The following is a 20,170-nucleotide window of genomic DNA, read 5'->3' on the forward strand; positions in this document are numbered from 1 at the left end:
TATCCCGGAGGTAAGAGGTGAATGCTGACACTGTGGAAATTGATTCCAGCTTGAAATACCTGTGGCTAGTGTGTGTGGTGAATATGTGAACAGGAATTAGACACTGTTGCATTGCTTTTGATCTCTATTAGCTGGCTGTCGTATTGGCTAAGGTAACATGAAATACTGTAGATGCTGTACTAAACTGAGAGCCATAACTCTGCAAGCTTTAGATTCCATGCAAATGTGAAAGCATGCGCAAACAAATCTTAAAAACGTGACATCTGACATCATCTCCTCTTTGTATGTCAGTAGCGATAAAAATAGCTTTCAGATGCTTTGATGGTAGTCCTGGTAATTATTTATTTTTGCAGTGTTAATTATCATATTTATATGCACCGGGAATGATGTGTGTGTCTGTATGTGAGACATTTGAAGGATGATTAAGCTACAGGGCAGCTCATTCAATGAAAACGCAACATCTTTCTCCTCTAACCATTTGACTCATCTCCTACTACATTTAGGTTTGGGCAGTAGGCAACAAACTGAATAGCATTAATTTTCAGTAAGAGTTGATGTCCTAATAGTGCAAGACTGCAAGCAAAGAGAGCTGCAGTGAAAGTTCAGATTATTTTAGCTTTCTCCTATGCTTCATCGCAGACTCTCACATGGAAAGCAGATTAGTCACAGTTTAACTCTTGTGTTTTTCTACCACAACACAGATTTTATTTTCTTAAAATATCCTCCAATTTCCTAAGGTGAGTTGGTAATATCCTTTTAAAAAAAATACATGATTCGAAAACACTGTATTACTAACAGGGTAAGCAGCCAGACAGGTTTGGCAGACTAAATTTAACTAATACCAGAAAATGTCTTTAGCTTTTTATGAAGGGGGCGGGCGGCCCACTTAAGTTTACTGTTTAGTTTATTTATTTATTTATTTCACATCAGTAGTTGGAGAAAAGAGGGGGAGGCACAGGAGAAAAAGTTCCAACAAAAGCTTTGAACCAGAGGTGGGGACTTACTCCTACGGGGTACAAGTTTTAATCCATTTTTAAAGCCACTGCACCATGTAAATGTAAATACCTCAAACAGAACCTCTATAAATACATACAGTATGTTTTTGTCAAACATATCTAGGACTACACTTTTTTTTTTTAAATACTATTTTTTTTTGGTCTTTTTGTCTTTATTTGATAGGGACAGCTGAAGAGAGACAGGAAATGTGGGAGCAAAGGGCCACGGGTTGGATTTTAACATGGGCCACTGCGGTAAGGACTCAGCCTTGTACATGGGGTGCGCGCTCTACCAGGTGAGCTACTGGGACGTCCCAAACATATCTAGGACTACTTAATTAAATGCAGCACTGTAAAAATACTCCATTACACATAAAAGTCTGAGTATTATTAGAACAAAGTATCAAAATAAATAAATCAAAGTAAAGTACTCAATGCAGAAAAACTGTATTATTATTATTAATGTGTAAGTAGCATTTTAGCAAGGTGGAGCAAATTGAACTTTTATTCACTGTGAGGTACAAACCTCTCCTGGAGTACCCCCTTTTCCTGCATGTTTTAGATTTCTCCCTGCTCCAACACAGCTGATTTAAATGATCAGTTTATTATAAAGCAGCTTCGGGAGTTCATAACAGTTGATTATTTGAATCAGCTGTGTTGGAGCAGGGAGAGATATAAAACATGCAGGACAAGGGGTACTCCAGGAGAGGTTTGGGAAACACAGTTTTAATCAATAGCTTTGCATTCTATTTGTTTATCATATATTTTGTTAGTAAATTCTTGAAGTAACATGTAACTATAGCTGTCAATTAAGTGTGTTTAAAAAGTACAGTATTTGCCTCTGAATTGTAGTGGAGTAGAGTATAAGTACTGTATAAAGTGGCATGATATGGAAATACTGAAGTTAAGAACCTCAAATTTATACTTAAGTATGGTACTTGAGTAAATGTTTTTAGTTTCATTCCACATCTGAGGGCTACAACTAATGATCATTTTCACTATAGATTAATCTATTGATTAATCTATTGATTTCAAATAATTAGTTGATTCTTAGTAAAAACTGCCAGAAAATAATGAAAAATGCCCAAAGCCATGAGGATGTCGTCAAATTGCTGACAAATGGTTAAAACCCAAAGAAATAATATTCGAAAAGTTGGAATCAGCAAATGTTTGATAAATAACCTAAAAGATTGGTTATCAAAATTGTTGTCAATCATTTATCTCTAAACACTTTTGTTAGTATGCAATACTGCTGCATACGGCAGTAATGTTATTAAGTTTACTGTTAATATGTCTGCAGGACAGGAAATGTTGCTACAAGTAATTGTAGAGGTATTAATTGAAGTTTTACTGTAGATGGGTAAATGAACAGTTTTTTGGCCGTGGATCAAACCTGTGATTTATTAGTTTTGTGAATGTCTGTTTATGCCTTGCTGCCTGTATAATCAAAAAAAAAAAAAATAATACAATAATACAATTGAATGAAATTACCTGACATATATAGACTCCTATAAAAAATAAACTACTTAGCATAAAATCTTTGACACAGTAAACACTGTTTGTGAAGATTGTGTGACCTCCGAAGTTCACCATCACCAGCTAGGTGTCTGTCTGAATATGTTTTAAATATTTTCTGTATACCATTTGACAGATAGGAAACAAACAACAGTCCCCAGGGGAAACTTACCAAGTAAGCGCCTTGCGCATACTCATGCAAAGACATGCACGCACTGTCTCTCTCACTTCCACTCTCACACACACCTAATCACACAGACACGCAATTCCCGTGTGATTGTCAGCAGAGGTGGTTTCATTCTCAATCATTTCAGAACCACATCTCTTTATCTGCGTTTCTCTCAGTCTCTGTCTCTCTTTCTGTCTGTCTCCCACTCATTCTGCCACCCAAATGACCCCCCACACAGCCCACCCCCTTAATTCTTGTTGGTGTTTGGTGTGCCTCTGCTAAGCCTTTAGACACACAGCCCTCTGCTCTCTTTGATAATCTTACACCGTGTCTTCCTCGCCTCCAATTCCCCTCCAGCGCTGGGTTGCTGCCTAGTCCAGCTGGCTCCTGACAGACTGAATGACTGACTGACTGGTTTGTTTATAAGCATACTGCAGAAGCCTCCTTCTATAATTCAACAGGAAATGATCTTGAGTGGTGTCAGTCTACTTAGAGCCACAATAGTGTGATGAGTTTTTTTACTTTTCCTCTTTTTAAAATAGAATTTAAAGTGATATGTGCCGTGATAATGATTCAAACAAGACAATTGGCAGCAATTGGCCAGAAATTACCTTCAGCCCCGGAGAGTTACTGCAGTGTTAACAGCATAGCACTCACTGATTCGTACTCGTGTGTTGATACTGTGCACTGTTGTTTTTGAGACAGTGGTGGAACTGTAGCCCAGGCTGGCGCAAGATAAAGCAATTCTGCCGCTGAGGCAAGACTGGCTGCTGAGTTGAATCTGCGAGGAGCACGACTGATGAGAGGAACTGGGTTGTAAATTTTGAATAACTCGCTGGTAGCTCCATTTTTTGGTTCACAAAGGCGGCTAGAGGGACCATTTCTTCAGGTGTAGCTCACAAGGAGCCGCATGCTGAAGCAACTACAGCATCTATCAGAGACCTGAGAGTTAGGTTCAAACCATGACTAAATTCACAGCAAATTTATGCATAGGCAGTAGAAAATTACACACGCACTAAGGAAGCAACCAGATTCTTAAAGATTTCATGAACTGCAACTGCAAGTATAAATCACAATCATGTTTAAATTGTCCAGCATGAGTAAACTTTTGACCTTTTCAGAAATTTTAATTGCCAAATTTTAGGAGGGATTTTTGGCAGAGTTAAGCTTTATAAATGAAACCCCACATCTGCACATCAACCAGGTCCTGAAGACCAGCTGTAGAGCTGATCTGGAAGCTATGAGGCAGATGGGTTGTAGCCTGATTTCAAGCTTTTTGGCAAGCAGGAAAGGAGAGCCTGGGTTCAGCAATTGCAGCAATTAGGCCTGCAAGAGAAGCAATCAGAGCTATATAGACAAGGGAAAAAAATGCAAAACTTAACTGGTGGTGACAACAAAATGAGCAAAAGGTGCACTTAATCCAGTGCTTTTAAGGTCTTCTGGGACATACGAGATTCTCAGTGTAATAAAACGAAGAAAAAGAGACAGCTGGATGGCTTCTGCAAACAGTAGCTGTGAAGTAACTATTTCATCATTCCAATATATGGCTTCATTGATTTACTCTTTTCTTTTACAGCATCTGTTTATCACTGAGCCATAATCCTGTGCATTCCCTGTGGGGATATATTCATGAGATGGACTTTTTTTCTTCATACACAACTTTTAGCTATGCAAGCACGAGCTGCAACACTTAGTGCGTTTGAAAAATATATTTTTCTGAAAACAAAGTCTTTTTTATTCAAAGAGTGATCAAAGCATGTTTAATATGTCAAAATGAATCACTACAGAATGATGAAACTGGCTGCAAACAAACATAGAGCACATTTGAGACCACATTTTGCTTATAGAGCACATTATTCTAGTGAATTCAAATCTTGCATAGCTGAGGGAGCCTAAAGTTAGATTAAGTTGCCAAAGGCCCCCAATTATTAGGCTTGTGTGCCTCTGCACTGCACCGCATCCATAAATGCAACAGTCACCTTCTTCACTTTAACAACCCTCCTGTCAATTCAAAGTCTATGGAAAAACATCAATGTATGAAAAATCTCAAGGACAATCAATAATCTAGTTGCCGTACCTTCCTCAGACACAGCAGCATAGGAGGCTAAATTGGTCGACCGGGGTGTATGATGAACCATTTTCGAGCGCAATTGGACTTCAGTGGCCATCAGAAAAAGCTCTTATTCTGCACCAGGTAATGGTTAGCTGCCCTCCCCAGCAATATTAGATGTCATTCAGTGGGCTGCCGTGGGGAGTGCAATTACCCTTGTGCTAATGTCTGCCTGCCCATTCCATCCCCACTGCCCACTGGCTCCGGCTGGCCACTCTGTTTACAGTGGAGACCTATCAGACACAGATCCTTTAGATTAGATCACAACTCTGACCTGCACATCTGAACAGGCTTGGCCTCTGGCTAATGGCCAAAGCTGGCTGGAGATCAGGTGGACACAAGCACCTACTTGTTCAAATACACACCTTTTAATAACATACACCCACATCATTAAAATGATATCCATTTAAAGGCATGCACAGATACGGATCCACAAATACAGTAGGGCTGCAAATAGTGATTGTTTTCACACCTAAATAGTCTGCTGATTATTTTCTTGATTAATCAAGTCACTGTTTCATCCAAATTGACATATTCAGATTGCTTCTTTTGCCCGACCAAAAAGATATTCAATTAACTATGATATAAGAGGAGGAAAACCAGCAAATATTTACATTTATAATCTACTACCCTAATCATTTCAGCTCTGAAATACATAACAATATCATATATAGTAGAACTTGACTGATAAATTGGCAATATTAGCTTATTATATTATAAGTAACAATAGACTGCAGTACAGAAATGCCAAACATATGTTTGAGGTAATTTAAAAACCGTTTCTCCATTACATAGTTTGTCTATCAGAGAGATAAGTTTATCAACTGTAAAAGTCCCTGCTCAATACATATCTTGGTCAAAATTCTTTTATAACCAAGGATCCATATTCAGTTCAATTTTATTTATATAGCGGCAATTCATAACAGAAGTTATCTCATTGCACTTTTCCTATAGAGCAGGTCTAGACCGTACTTTTTATAATATTATTTACAGAGACCCAACAAATGTTAAGTGTTTATTTTTTTTAATTAATATCGGCTAATAAATTGATTTTTTAAAACATATAATGATGGCGATATCAGCCTCAAAAGTCCATCATTGGTTGGGCTCTAATATACTGTAGTTTTGTATTTGCATAACTCAAAAACAATGTTGTGTTTGTACAGTTTACAGAGGGACTACAAGATCTTCATAGTGCAACTAATTGATGTTCATTGTGTTAAATACAAACAAACATACCGTACAGTGTGGGTGTGCTCTGCATCACATATGCTGGAGAAATCAGTTTCTATAGCTTGTACTAATGAGACAGAAGCTTATGGGCTAACAACTTCTTTGCCAGGCAGCACTCATACAGTATATAGCTTACGCATTCTGAGCACAAAGAAGCAGCAGATAGGAGGGAGACATGCAGGATAATTGGACTGTTTATAGAATCAGTTTTTATTCATGCCAACAGTGCATGAAGTTCACATATCCGCACATGCAGGCACACAGACACACGATTGTGACTAAGGATATTACCCTGGTTCCTTGACTTCTTGCTTCCCTGTTCATGCGCTTCACACATGTAGCTGCTATTCAGGCTTTTTGATTCTGAACCCCAGTCACAAGGGCCCCTGCCAGAGTCAAGACTGAGACCCCAATTTCACCTGCATTGAGTGGATGACTGAGAGCTGTCACCTTTGTTCAGAACTAACAGTGCATCTGCCTGCTTTAGACACTCTATAGGTGGCTGTGTGTAGCTCTCTTGTGCCCACATGAAAGGATAAAAGAAAGTGTGCCTCAGTTTGCTTTATATAGGATGAATTCTCATCAGGAAGGATAGAGCACTAGGCTGGAATTCATTCATCTCCCTTGGGCCCTTCTAAAGCTACAAATATCATGATGCAATAATAGAATTGCTTCATTTTAGGAAGAAGAGGTAGCAGGTGTTTGAAAAATTTGAATTACATCACATTAGAAAAGGTGTAGAGCGGGACATGAAATATACATTCAGCTATACATAACTCTTAAAATATACATGTACAATGCAGATTTAAATTTGCATACTGTACATTCACATTTTAACAATTAGTCAGCATGTTGTCAGACAAAAATGTAAATGCATTTACATTCTTGTCTGACAACATGCAGCTACAGAGCATGATGACGATAGTGAGCAGTGGTGTCCCTTGTGGAAGTTATATATGAGTAGGTGACAGGAAATGGAGGTATTTAAAGAATTGGATTCAGAGGGAAGCTGGCAGAGAAATGCTGGGTAAGGTAGGTTTTCTTTCTGCTGCCTTGGGATTGAATAAAGCAGGGCACATATATTTCGGCTACAGTTTTACCTCAAGTGGGTTTATGCAGTGTAAGAGTGGCGCACAGCTATCCATAACTTCTTGAAGTAGAAGTCTAAATATAGTTGTGAGTGGCTGTTGGAGAAATTAAAGGGAAACTTTGCCGATTTTCAACCAGCTTTGTATCATTACAATGTGGGTAGTATATGCAAACTAAACAATGGTTAGCTTCCCTCCATGTTGCCTGCACCCAGAGCTCCCCGGCTAGGCCTGTTGTTTGAACTACAAATTGTATTTCGGCATTTTTTGTATGCCCGCCTCCACGGACAGTCGGATCGAGAGACGGGCGGCTCCTCACCGCTCCAAAATCAAAACATCCTGTCCAAAATCAACTGGCTAGAACAACCACTGGCAGAAGGCAATGTTCCTGTAACTATGGAAGAAAACTATTTTAATAGTGTAATGCTGGAATCAGACTTTCGAGGCTACTTATGTGAGCCAGAATACTATGCGGAGGAATTATGGCATATGGAGGAGGAAGAGGCCGCCACAGCTGTGAGTCAATCACCCCCACCCGTGAGGATAGCAGCGCAGAGCTGCCCGGTGCCAGGGACAACTGGTGGTGCGTTACACCAAAGCTTTGGGCCACATATGTGCAGGAGAGTGCTTGAGACATACTTTAGGATCCCGAAAAGAAACTGGAAATAACTGAGCTTCTGAGCATAGAGTAAGTGCAATAGCGAGTTAGCAAGTGCAATAGTGTTTTGTTACTAGCACAGCAACGTTACAGTTGGAAAACATACAATACACGTTTTTATGAGGCTTAGCACATAACTTACACTGCCCCAACTTGTTACCTGGTGGTGCTATCAAAGTTTAGCCAGTGGGGCGGACCTTTGAGCATAGGCTGTCTCACCAAATCGGGCGCTGCTGCAATTAGCGCAGGTTGGGCAGGGGTGTGAAACAATCAAAGTAATGTTTTATTTCTGAGATTCACCGGCTTTCTTGCTACCACCACTCCCTCTCTTCATTCACTCTCTAGCTTACTCGACCACCACTGCGCTCGCTTGCTCTTGATTCGTCCTTTTGACTGGCTTCTTCTCCATAGCAGCAGTGGCTAAGCATCATGGGTACTGTAGTATGAAACGGAACTGAAAGAATTTAAACTGCTGGCCATAACCTGTAATCTGTATTGTTGTTAAATTATCCAGAAGGCTGCCATGTTTCTATATTTAGAAAAAATGAGTATATCATAAAAGATGAAAAACATTGAAATGGGAATTCACAATGGTTAAAATACTTCCAAAACCTGCAGCCCCTCCCACTTCATACCTCTTTTATGTGCTTGTAAAACTTGAATGTTTTGAATTGTTGAATTGTTCAATTGTTTATGAAATTGTAAGTTGAAAACTGGTCTGTCATCTTTGCTGTAAGTTGCTCCCTCTCTCTTTTCCCATATTTTCTCCATACTGGTGCAATTTATCAAGTTGTTGTCATGAAATTGATTAAAGAGGTGAGGATTGATGCTATACTGTGCTCCAAGTTTCCTTTAATGGTAATTAAGCTAATGGTCTTGTACACAAACAGAGAAAAAGATGAGTGCCCTCCATATACCTGCATATACCCTAAAGTCTGCGCACTTATCAGTCATCATCCACTTTTGAATTACAGAACTGTCTGAGAGAGTGTTTCTCCACTTCTCCATACAGCTGTGCACCGGCTAAATGATAGCTCCGTTCGCTTCATTTCCCCTGTTGCGTATAACTTTGAGCTGGGAACCACAGGTGCCCTTTCAAGTAATCCATTTCCTTGTCCCATATTTGCATATATGCATAATGCATGACAAAATGGCATCCCTAGGAGAGGGTCCAATGAGAGAGCACTATTTTTAGTATGCACCTGGCATCAACGCCGCCCATCCTGATATCTCAGGTTTAATTACAAAGGTTTGGTGCGGTAGCAGCGATGAGGGGCTGAGGTGTGTGGGCTAAAGATGGATGTGTGAACTCTACCAGACTCTTCTCTCCACTTTCTGTTCCCCAGAGTTGAAAGCGTTTCCTCACAATGTAATCAGGCAAATGAAAATATTAACACGCTTTTGAACAAAACATCACTCAGTCAAGGCAGCAGTATGAGAATAGAGGATGCCTTCATCATGCCAGTATATCAAAAGAAAGGAAATGCAGAACAAAGGAAAGACAATAAGAATATACAGATCAAAATAAATTGCACTATTTTTCATTCTGACATATCTTCTGTCAGATTGTTGTCGGTGCCCTGTCTATCTGTGTGTCTGTCTGCATGTTCTCCCAGACACACTCCCCTTCTGAGCATTAGGCTGATTTCCACACTTTCAATATGCAGTTTACAGATTGTATCACATGTGTAAATATAGTAAATTATACCTTACATAGCAGTTTTCAGTTTTTGTTTCATTCTGTATTATTGGTCTGATATGTAAATATATGTGCTCTTATTCAGTGAGTGGAATTTTAATGAGTGCCATCCCCCCAAAAATAGCTTAACCTTACAACACACAACATTTCCCAGAGAAGTAGCAGGAGCCTATTTTATCCCACTTTCAGTTTTGAGGACATGAGTTGTTTGCGAAAGAAGTGGGACAGCTTCCTTTTGAATGACATTATCTTGAGTCCATTCTACCTACCTGGTCTGCAGGGCACAGATTTCTCACCAATTTCGTAGCAGGCTGATAAAACTTCCTGATAAAGTTTAATGATACTTGTAATCAAATCGAGATTGAACACATTTTATATCATTTTGTTGCGTCATGCTGTATTTCCAAGCCGTCCCAAATTACTTGTTGCATAAATGTATATGCGGGCGCCTGTGTATGTGATGATGGTAAGTCTACTGCAGTATAAGGGGGACAGACTGAGATTGCTATCTCCATGATGGATTGCCAAGTACAGCTGCTTTAAAATACTATTAGGACAAAGTCCCCGGCTTGCTAAAGGGTGTTCGCTAATGTATTGCTTCTTTTGGGACTGAGTTTGTGTCTGCTCTGGTTTAAAAGTTTGCAACAAATGCTCCTACAAAACAAGACAGCAGGGTTTTTCACTGATACAAAATACAACCGGTCTCACTCACAGTGCTGCATCTTCAGCTTGCCTTGTTTTAGCAGAACGAGTTTGGTTATGCAATTAAAGCATGTAAGTTGATAGCACAGCAAAACAACAGTCCCAGTTTAATTCCTGCCTAATGACATTGCTGCTAAGCCGACCCTTGCCTCTAGAGGTGTAGTACAGGAAAAACCTCATTAACTTTTTTTGTGTGTCCCTCATTATTATTTTTTTTTCCCAGTGAACAGCCCACCCTTATCTGCTGAATGATTAGCAGTGCGATGAGGACAATTTTTTGTTATCAGACCAACATGGGCAATGTAACCCATATAAATCCAGCAGGGATATCCCCCGGAGAAATGCAAATGATCCTGTTTTTCTGCGCATAAGTGGTGAAAGAATGAGAGAAAGAGACAGGACGATAAATGGTGGTTGCATTTCAGGAGAAATGACGCTGGGCCTAAATACACACAGAGATCTTAGTCTCTACAGACCGTGTTGTTTATGTGAATGTGTGTGTACTATGTTTTTGTTTTTCCCATCTTGAGGTCAATAACATAAATGATTTATGCTTGGCATCATCTGAAAATGTTGGTTTCAGCATGGTCCAAGTATTGATCAGTGGGTATTGACTGAAGACCAAGGTGTCAAATTCAATTGGGAAAACATGAGGGTTCTGTATTAATGTGGTTTTGTTTTTTGCTTTTTAAGCTTATCTTCAATCCTCTCTACTTCTGATTTTATTGTTGTCTGACAGGAGCGTACAAAGTGGTTTGACTGTACGTGTGTTTTATCTAAAAGTTCATTTTCAGCCGGCATTGACACACAATGGAAAAAAGTCTGAATAAAATCACCAAACCATTTTGTAACTCTAAATAACATTAAACATATGGGTTGTTTTTCAAGCACTTGGCTTTGTCTGAGAATAAAAGAATGATTTAACAGCTGGCGTCAGAGACTTGTCATTCAGTTTACTTCTCTTACTTGTCATTTATGCATTTTGCTTTTGTAATGTAATTTTACCTCCTCGTGGGTTTTGTTGTCAGCTTGCTTGTTTTGTAAAAGAAAAAAACATGTCTTTCGTCTTTGAGATGTTTTTAAAGCCTGTTTCTATTAATTCATCTCATCTGTACAAATATGTGTTTTAGCTCTCTTCTTTCTGGGGTTTACCATTTATGTGTGAATAGATAAACTTCTAAACCAAGCATTGGTATTTTTTGTCTGAGGCTTACAAGCTTAATCCACATTTTGGGGCTGTAAGCCAAATATTATTCCAGTACCTAAATGCCATGGTACAGCCGGCTTCTGAAATAAGTACTTTTTCAGGACAAGCTGGCAAATGCTAAAAATCCACAGTCCACAGGGACCACGGCAAAAAACCCAGTTTGTGTAATTGACTGAATATTGTTCTTATCCAAACATTGCTGCATACACAGCAGTCACCCTCTAGCCTCAGGGCTCACTGTTTGACTGCTGGCTGATACAACTTCTGTTGAGAAAAATGTAATTGTATTTATTCTAATTTTATTTAATGTCAAAAGCTGCCAAAATTCCATCAACAAATGTTTCTATAGAGCAGCAAGTACACCTTTTTCTTATTGGGTTTATTAAAGGCAGAATGAATAAGATTTTCCTAAAAAAAAAAAAAAAAAAAAACAATGTATAGACTCATACAAAAATGTATGACTTATGACCCACTAGAAGTGTGTGTGGCGGTGTCTGTATCTGCAGAGACCCTGCCCTCTGCCTGGATTGTCTTATTTTACTGTGTTCTGGATGTTTCTGGATGTCAACCTTTGGGCAGTGTATGTACACACTAAGTCCTACTATCAACCAATGCAAATAACTTTACGTTTTGAGAAAATAACCCTTGAGGTCTGTAATGCTAGGTTTGTCCCAATGTTGAAGAACAGCAACCTGGTCATATACAGCATTGGGTGTGTGCTTCTAGTGTCATTGAGCCAGAGAGGAGGGACATACCTGCCAACACTCTCGTTTTTCCCAGGTTTCTCCCGTATGTCAAGGCCACCTCCCGTTTTGTTGTTCTTCCCGGGAAACTCCCGTAATTTGCATGGCCCTCAAACTTTATTATAAATACAGGGATCCAAGTTTTGGATGGTTGTCTGACGTCACCCAAGTTGCCAGATCGTCTATGAAACACATATACACACAGAATCCATACACTACATACAATTTCAACCCATGTGTCTCCACAACCTGGCAACCCACACCCCGATCCAAGGTGCGTGTGCGCAGCTGCTCTCTGTGCAGGCAGACGGGCCAGCTAAGCTATCAATAGCTGTTGTCAAAATGTCTGGGCATGACCCCCCCCCCGGCCACCACTGAAAAAACTCCTGTGTTTTGAAACCTAAATGTTGGCAGGTATGGAGGGGCCAGCTTTGAATGTTGTGTTTACAAACTGCAACCAACAAATCCTACTCATTCTGCTTTTAAATCGCTAAATAAATAATTGACGTGTGTGTGTGTGTGTGTGTGTGTGTGTGTGTGTGTGTGTGTGTGTGTGTGTGTGTGTGTGTGTGTGTGTGTGTGTGTGTGTGTGTGTGTGTGTGTGTGTGTGTGTGTGTGTGTGTAAGTGAAACTTTTAAAGAATCCTGATTCTGGTTTTCATTGACTGGGCTGTTGTAAGAAGATGCGCTTATCGTGAGCCTTCGGGGCATCCGTGTTAATCCTCGGGAAAAGATGACATCAAATGGAAGCAGAGCAAGGGATTATGGGGGATGTTGTGGAGCATGATCAACTGCCAGTGAGAACTGGATGGACAGGGAGGAATCCTCCTCAGGTGAGAGCGAACAAACCCCAAAAATAAAGTGTGGAATGTGGAATGAAGAAAAAACCCCACAACCAGCTTATGAATTAACCATTATAAGACATGGGAAAGCTTCACCACTACCAAACCAACCAGACTATGTCATTAATTTTAATCAGACCAACATAAGCAAGTTAAGGGTGGAGAGTAGTTTTCCCACTACAGCCAGTTCCTACAGTCTGTGCCTAATTCAAACAGTTCTAACTCCACTATCTCTGTTAAATCCTGGAGCGTGCCAGATATCATCTTCTTTAATGCAGTCCCTGTGAATCCAAGTTTTCTTATTTCACATCGAACAGTAATTCAGTGTGAACTGAGCTTTTCTCTCTGTGTTTACAGAGAAAAAGATTGTCTGATAAGACTGTTGATGATAAAGTTAGCTCAAACCCCCCACTCAAGATTGATTTCTAGGATCCATACATTGCTCAAATTAAATTTCAGATTTTGCAATTAATATGAGGAACGCAATTAATTATTAATGGAGGTACCATCTTTTTGGTACATCCTTCCCTCTGGCAATGCCATCCATGCTGACATAGAGAAAGGAAAGAAGTCTTTGAACAAGACACAGAATCTCTAGCAGCTTCAGGTGTGCTATCCTCTTAACAAATACAGGAGTAAATAGCCTAACATCCATGCTCACATTGTTTCATTTGTGTATCCTTTTATTGCAACACACTTAAAGCAGCTATGATCAGTATTTCAGTATAACAATGGATCACATGACGGCGTGTATGTGACTCGTAGTGATGAACCCACAGAGAATTATCACCCGACTCTGCAGTTCCCCTAAACTCTGCTCATTGTTTTGATTTCACGGCCCTCAGTTTCACTATTTTGGTTCAGTCTTACTGCTCTCTTCAGCATTGTTTTCAGCAAAAAAGCTCTAAAGGCCGACAGTACACTACCTGCCCAGCACCAAACGGCAGACAGAAAAAGTTAAACACTAGCTGGTGAACAAAGTGGAGCATTTAGCAGCTAAAGAGCCAGAGAATTTCTCAGGAGTTGCTGGAGTCCAAAAACAGAGCTAAAAGGAGTGTGAATATTGGACATATATTCATTATGTGGCCAGAAACATGACTCCAAATGTTGCTCAGTATCTGTTAGATGTGTAAATAAGCAACTGTTTGTTAAAGAGTTTGCCACATCAGCTGATAATATGTCAGTGTTCACAGCTTGTTTCTGCCCCAAAGTGGCCAAAAATCAATTATTGCAGGATTAATGTTTTATTTTTGAATAGAATGATGACAAATGCTCATTTCAAGTTCCTAGAGACCAAAGTCATGCCTTGAGTTTGCTGCATCTGTTTGACCAACAGTCAAAAACCCAAATGTATTCAAATGACAATGCTTTGGAACGGAGCGAGGAACTGTAACTGACATAATGTTGTTTTTTTTACCTGATAAATGCCTTGACATCAGTGACATCATCTTGAGAAAACATTTTGCATTGCTTGCATTGCTTTTTCAAATCAACAAAAATCAATGAAATATATTATCATTACTATTAAAAATACTATAGAAATACTGTTAGAAAGTAATAGTAAAATAAAATCTTTGTATCACGCTTCAACAGTGTAGCACTATAAAATAAATCACACTTGAACTCTCTTGTAACCTCAGCTCATCACCACAACTTAAACCTGGAAACCATTAATAATCCCCCATTGAAGCTGATCTAATGAGCAGAAACACTTGTGTTGTTAAATATTTGTCTCGTTCTTTTCTCTAATTACACATTAATGGGCCCATGCTGAGTTCATTTGTCGCAGTGTGAGCAAGCAGTAAATAATGGCTCTTTAGGGGTAGTTCGCAGGAGACTTGCCTCATGTAGAAAGGGCCTCGCCTATCGATCTCACCTTGAGTTATTCGGCTCGCGGTGAGAAAAACTGGTGCATGTCAGCTCGCTGTTGGACTTTCCGGTGAAGGTCTTTATTTCAGTGTTTGTAGTAATCAGGCTAATTTGGGTGTCTTGGACTTCTACCAGAGAAGCTGAAGGAGGAAACAGAAAGGCAAATTAAACAAGGTCATGTATTTTCAAATCCAAACAATAGCCCTGGGTCAGATAGAGTTTGCAAATAATTATTTTTGTCCGTTTTCCAACAACAGAAAACCCTCAGATGTTCTTATACTGTTAGATATCATAAATATTAGATCTTAGTGTTCCACTTCCAGTGCTCTTTTGCTATGCAGTGTTGCAATTTACCATTTTTCTGATTCCAGTTTCTCTCATCTTGACTCATTCACTGTACATCTACTTTTTCTACGTCTTTTAATCATTCTTTTGTGACGATACATACTGTGAGTCGATTTATAGCATTGTTTATACCCTTACCCCTTTAATATCACAATATCACAAATCTTAAATCTTTGATGTTAAGTGCATTTCATCTATCTACTACTCTTTCAACTATCTTTCAAACAACTTCCAAATTATTATCAATTTCTGATCTGATCCCCCATCATTCCAAAATGTTTAGGCCTACATATCACCACTGCAAAATTAAAAACCATTTTATGATGTGACAACGCTATGATTAAGGTTTAGTTGGGTTTGAAGGGACAGTTCACCCCAAAATCAAAAATACATATTTTTACCTCTTACCTGTAGTGCTATATATCCATCTAGACTGTTTTGGTGTGAGTTGCAGAGTTTTAAAGATATTGGGTGTAGAGATTTCTGCCTTTTTTGAATATGGCACTCGGCTTGTGGTGCTCAGAGTGCCAAGAAAAAACATTTGAAAACTCAACAGCAATGTCTCTTTCATCAAAATCATGACCCGGTTACTCAAGATAATCCACAATTATGTGAGCAGTTTCATGTAGGAACTATTTTCTTTCCACCAATAGTTCTTACACAAAACTGCGCACACCAAAACAATCTAGATGGATAAATAGCACTACAGGTAAGGGGAAAAGATGTATTTTTGATTTTGGGGTGAACTGTCCCTTTTTAAGGTTGTGGAACGATCGTAGTCGCAGCGTTGATTGTTGTCAGTAGGAAACGGGAAGCGAACAGCAAGAGGACTTGCAGGCATTTGCTGAAACTACTGATGCTGTCGTTTTTCTTGGGAGGACAGTCTCCTTTCAACCTGACTCATGTACTCTACATGCTTCAGTAACTGATTTGTTTCATTTTGCAGAATGCCTTTTGCCTACTCCTAGAGAGTAGGTGTGAACTTGTCGTATATGCCTGTGCACTGCACATGTAGGGGTACGAAGCAGTAGCAAAATAGCCTAAAATTAGTTAACATAAATATTAGGAATTATGTACAACCACTAATCACCTCAATGCTGACATAGAGAACCTCTCTCTCTCTCTCTCTCTCTCTCTCTCTCTCTCTCTCTCTCTCTCTCTCTCTCTCTCTGAACAATCTAATGACAGAAATAAATGTAATCATCCTTGAGTGTCCTGGGTTCTTATTACTGTTATGAACACTTACAATGTAATGTCCCTTATAAATCATACCTCATCTCAGTGTCAGGGTGACCCGGTAATTAAGGAGATGAACCTTCAGCTAGGAGGAATTCAAGCCCCTCTGACAGCAACCTGCTGAAGAGTCCTTTTGCAAATAATGTCAGGTGTGCTGACATTACAGTCCGACCCCCAAATGAGAAGACTTTATCTGCTTTGAGATTTAATAAAATATCACAGTAGCATATCACAAACACAATTCATTCTTGAGAGGTATTAATTGTAATTCTATATTGGTACTTTTTCGAAAGTAAGCATAATCACTTTGATTACATTTTGGATAATCAATTAATGCTGCCTTTCACTGTTTTATATAATTGGAAATTGAATATCTGTTGGGTTTGTTGGTTAGATAAAACAAGAAATTTGTATTAGAGCCCAACCAATTAATTGGCCGGGCTGTTATATCGACCAGTATTAGCTTATTGCAGATATATCAGTATTGGTGTATATGCTGAAATTACAGCACAGGTAATGCTAAAGACATGTTTGGGGTAATTTAGAAACAGTGTCAGCATTAAATACTTGTATCTTGCCCACAATTTAAGGCATCCTTCTAAAAAAGTTTGTTTTTGTCATTTGTGTTAGATCATCTGATAAATAGTCTTCTGCCCTCACTATGCTATAGGTGCACTGCTATGCAGTGAGCTAAACACACTTCCAATAAAGTTTGAAGAGAATAGTTAGCCTTTGAAGTCTTTGAAACCATATACAACAGTATAACTAAATTGACTGCTTTCAGATAGCGAGCGGTTGCTGCTGCGTCAGCCACCCAGCAGTGTTTTGAGTGGACGGCCCGTTGGCAGCTGCCCGCTACCTCCAATACTCTGTACCATACATCACAGGCTGCCACTTTCCACATACTATAATCCATCACGCAGCTAAATATAGTGGGCTGTCACTTAAAACAGAGGAAATGGGTAGCAATGTGACACGATTAAGATACCGATTTTAGCTTATATCATAAACATTGTTTATTGGTCCAGACTGTATAATCAAACTTTGAAGATCTTGCTTCAGTACCGTTTCACTGCTTTGATATGTTTGTTCTCTGCGAGGTGAAAAGAGGTGTATAATTCTTGGAACTCAAATACCAGGAAAACCAGCTCCCATATCGTTTTGTGATTGCCGTGGTCACACAGCAAGTTAAAAGAACCATCATCAACTCAGACAACAGTAGTGACCGCTCACTGTCTGAAAGCACATTAACTGTCAAATTAGTTACATCGTCCCTCATGCCGGGAAGTATCACCAGTGAAAGAATAACATTATGTCCCCAGAGGAAGTACAATTAATCCAGTAAACACACACATAGTCCACAAGAGTAGAAGTAAAAGGAGTAAAATAATAAGACAAACTTTGAAAAACACTTACTTTGAATGTTGTATTAGCACCACATTAGCCTCACACAGCTGGCTTGTTTAGCAGTAAACTGAATGCACACAAAATAACAAAATTAACAAATCACAAATGAACAATCACAAAATCTAATATAATACCTAAAGATGATGCTCCAACAAGGGCATCTGGGGAGTAGATAAAAAAGACACCTGTCAAAATTTGCTTGGTCACAGATCTGACAAAATGGCAGAATGTCAGTTAAACTGCTATGGAACAGTGCCACTAGTGGTTGCTGGTGGCAGAATATGTCATTGGATTATCGTCAACATTCAAATATGAGTATTGGCTAATAGAAAATAATTATCAACAGATTAATTGATAATGAAAATAATCATATGTTCCAGCCCTAGTATAGTGGCTGATACAGTGCTTCTATATGTCAAAATGCATCCTTTTTCTGATAACCACTTGTGAAAAAACAGAATATCTGAACCCCCTACGCCTGTGGAGTCTATTTTAAGTCTTGGTTGTCTTCCAGTTTAACAGCCATTCATCATGACTTTAGATATCTACCTGTTAGGGGCATCAAATGAAGCAAATAAAAACAATGTACTGTACTATCAGTAAATGAATAACTTAGATTTTTGAGTTATCAGCATGTCATATGCATTTTCCCCCCAATATTTCTCACAACATTATTTGATAGGAGTAATTTGTTTTTATTTACCACCAATGGACAAAATGTAATACTAGTTATATTAATCTACTAATACAATAAAACTAATGGATAAGTAAGCCATCGTGAGCAGTAAAGTGGAGTTGTCTGTTAAATAGGAGACAGATGAAGGTTGCTAAGGTCAAAGACAACACTTGGCTGCATCCTACTAATTATTTTCCAGAATGTTCATTAGCTTAGGAAGGGACTTGTGGGTATGGCTGTCCTCTCAACCTACTTTACAGTCTCTCACAGGAACAAGGCTCATCCAAAAACTGTGTAGTTCTGGCCTCTACCCAAGACTGCAACACAGTTGGAGAGCAGAGAGAGGCAGGGCGAGGAGAGACTGTGGTGGCATCTCTACTAGTGCCTGTGAGTTAGTAAGGAGTGCTGTTGTTTCACGGTTAATCACCAGCTCCTCTTTCAGTGTTTTGAAGGGAAGGAGGGCAGCCGGAGCACTCCTCTGGGACCCATAACAGAGCTGCACCACAGGGTCCGACAGGTGTCTGTGGAGACAAATCCAGAATCAAATTGATTTCAAAAGCCAGGGGACCAATGTGTTTACCTCATCAAGCACGCAACCAAGTGGAGAGCATAAACAAAATGAAAGGAATAAAAGAGCGGGTAGGGTTATCATGTGTGCAGTGACCCTCCGGTAATGACACTCCCTGCCTCCCCACCTGCACCTTGCCAGTTTTCATATCCCACCCTATAGGCGAAAGAGGAAGGTGGTTTGCTGATAAAATTCCTAGTGTTCCTGTAGCTGGACTTTCTCCAGGCACAATTATCTTTCCAAAGCAGTCATTCCACCCTCTGTCGGGCAGATGTGAATTACCTCAATAAGAGTGCTGCCTTCCTTTTTCCCTCCCTCCGCTGGTTGTTGGTTGCTGATCTCCCTTATGGCCTCAGCTCTAGTCTGTCAGAAATTCAGCCCCAGGCTTACCTTGCATTATCAGCCTGGTTGATGCAATCTCTTTCTTCCAGATTGCCCCTAAAATGGCTGGTGGATGACTTCTGGGACCTAGCAGTGACTCTAGATTTTGAGATTTGACTGTGAATTACAAAAAAAGTAACCCTTTTAATAGCTGGTTTTGAAGGGGAAAGGTTTGGGAAAAATAGCCATCAAATTGGGTGAATGATAGTAAAGGATGAGTTTAAGGATGAGTACACTGCAGAAGGATAACTAAAATGATAATAGATGTGCTGATATTGTCTTTTTTTAGGAAATTCTAAATGTCTATATTTGACTCTAACTCTGGATAAAGCATTTGAGGTCTGATACCATGAGTTAATGTGCCTCGTGCCCACTAACTTTACAAAAGAAAAGAATTTTGCTACAATTATCATTTGTGGTTTCCATGCAAGTCATTGTCATATTGGATTTGGAAGATCAAAGTTTCCCTCTTTATCGAATTTAAAAATGTGACAGTTATAAGAGGAGTTACAATGTCTTTGAAGAGAAGCGCATATATACAGCAAACATGTCATTATGTGAAGTGAATCTTGTAATATGTAGTTATAATGCCTTTCTGACATCCATGCAAATGTGTAAAAGCCACAAAGGAGGGGAGGGAAAAAACTCTTTTGAAACCAAAGGGTGTTAGAAATTTGGTCTTAGATGTTAATCTGACTATAACCATTTACAAAATACAAAGACAAAGC

At 39.3% G+C, this 20,170-nt stretch overlaps 1 protein-coding gene across 2 annotated transcripts in view; it reads left to right on the plus strand.

Annotated features, from left to right (window-relative positions):
• The first annotated feature begins 1,222 nt into the window (after window positions 1-1,222).
• The window catches only part of cxcl14 (chemokine (C-X-C motif) ligand 14), a 113,365-nt gene continuing 94,417 nt past the window's right edge, over window positions 1,223-20,170 (plus strand). Inside the window, exons 1-2 of one of the 2 annotated variants that reach the window (XM_044205563.1) lie at window positions 1,223-1,250; window positions 2,647-2,685. In XM_044205563.1, the coding sequence (XP_044061498.1) occupies window positions 1,238-1,250; window positions 2,647-2,685 (52 nt within the window). In that variant the 5' untranslated portion in view covers window positions 1,223-1,237. The remainder of the gene's footprint in view (window positions 1,251-2,646; window positions 2,686-20,170) is intronic. The other variant, XM_044205564.1, reaches the window with a different exon arrangement.

The sequence above is a fragment of the Siniperca chuatsi genome, linkage group LG8, assembly GCF_020085105.1.
Source record: "Siniperca chuatsi isolate FFG_IHB_CAS linkage group LG8, ASM2008510v1, whole genome shotgun sequence".
Taxonomy (NCBI): Eukaryota; Metazoa; Chordata; class Actinopteri; order Centrarchiformes; family Sinipercidae; genus Siniperca; species Siniperca chuatsi.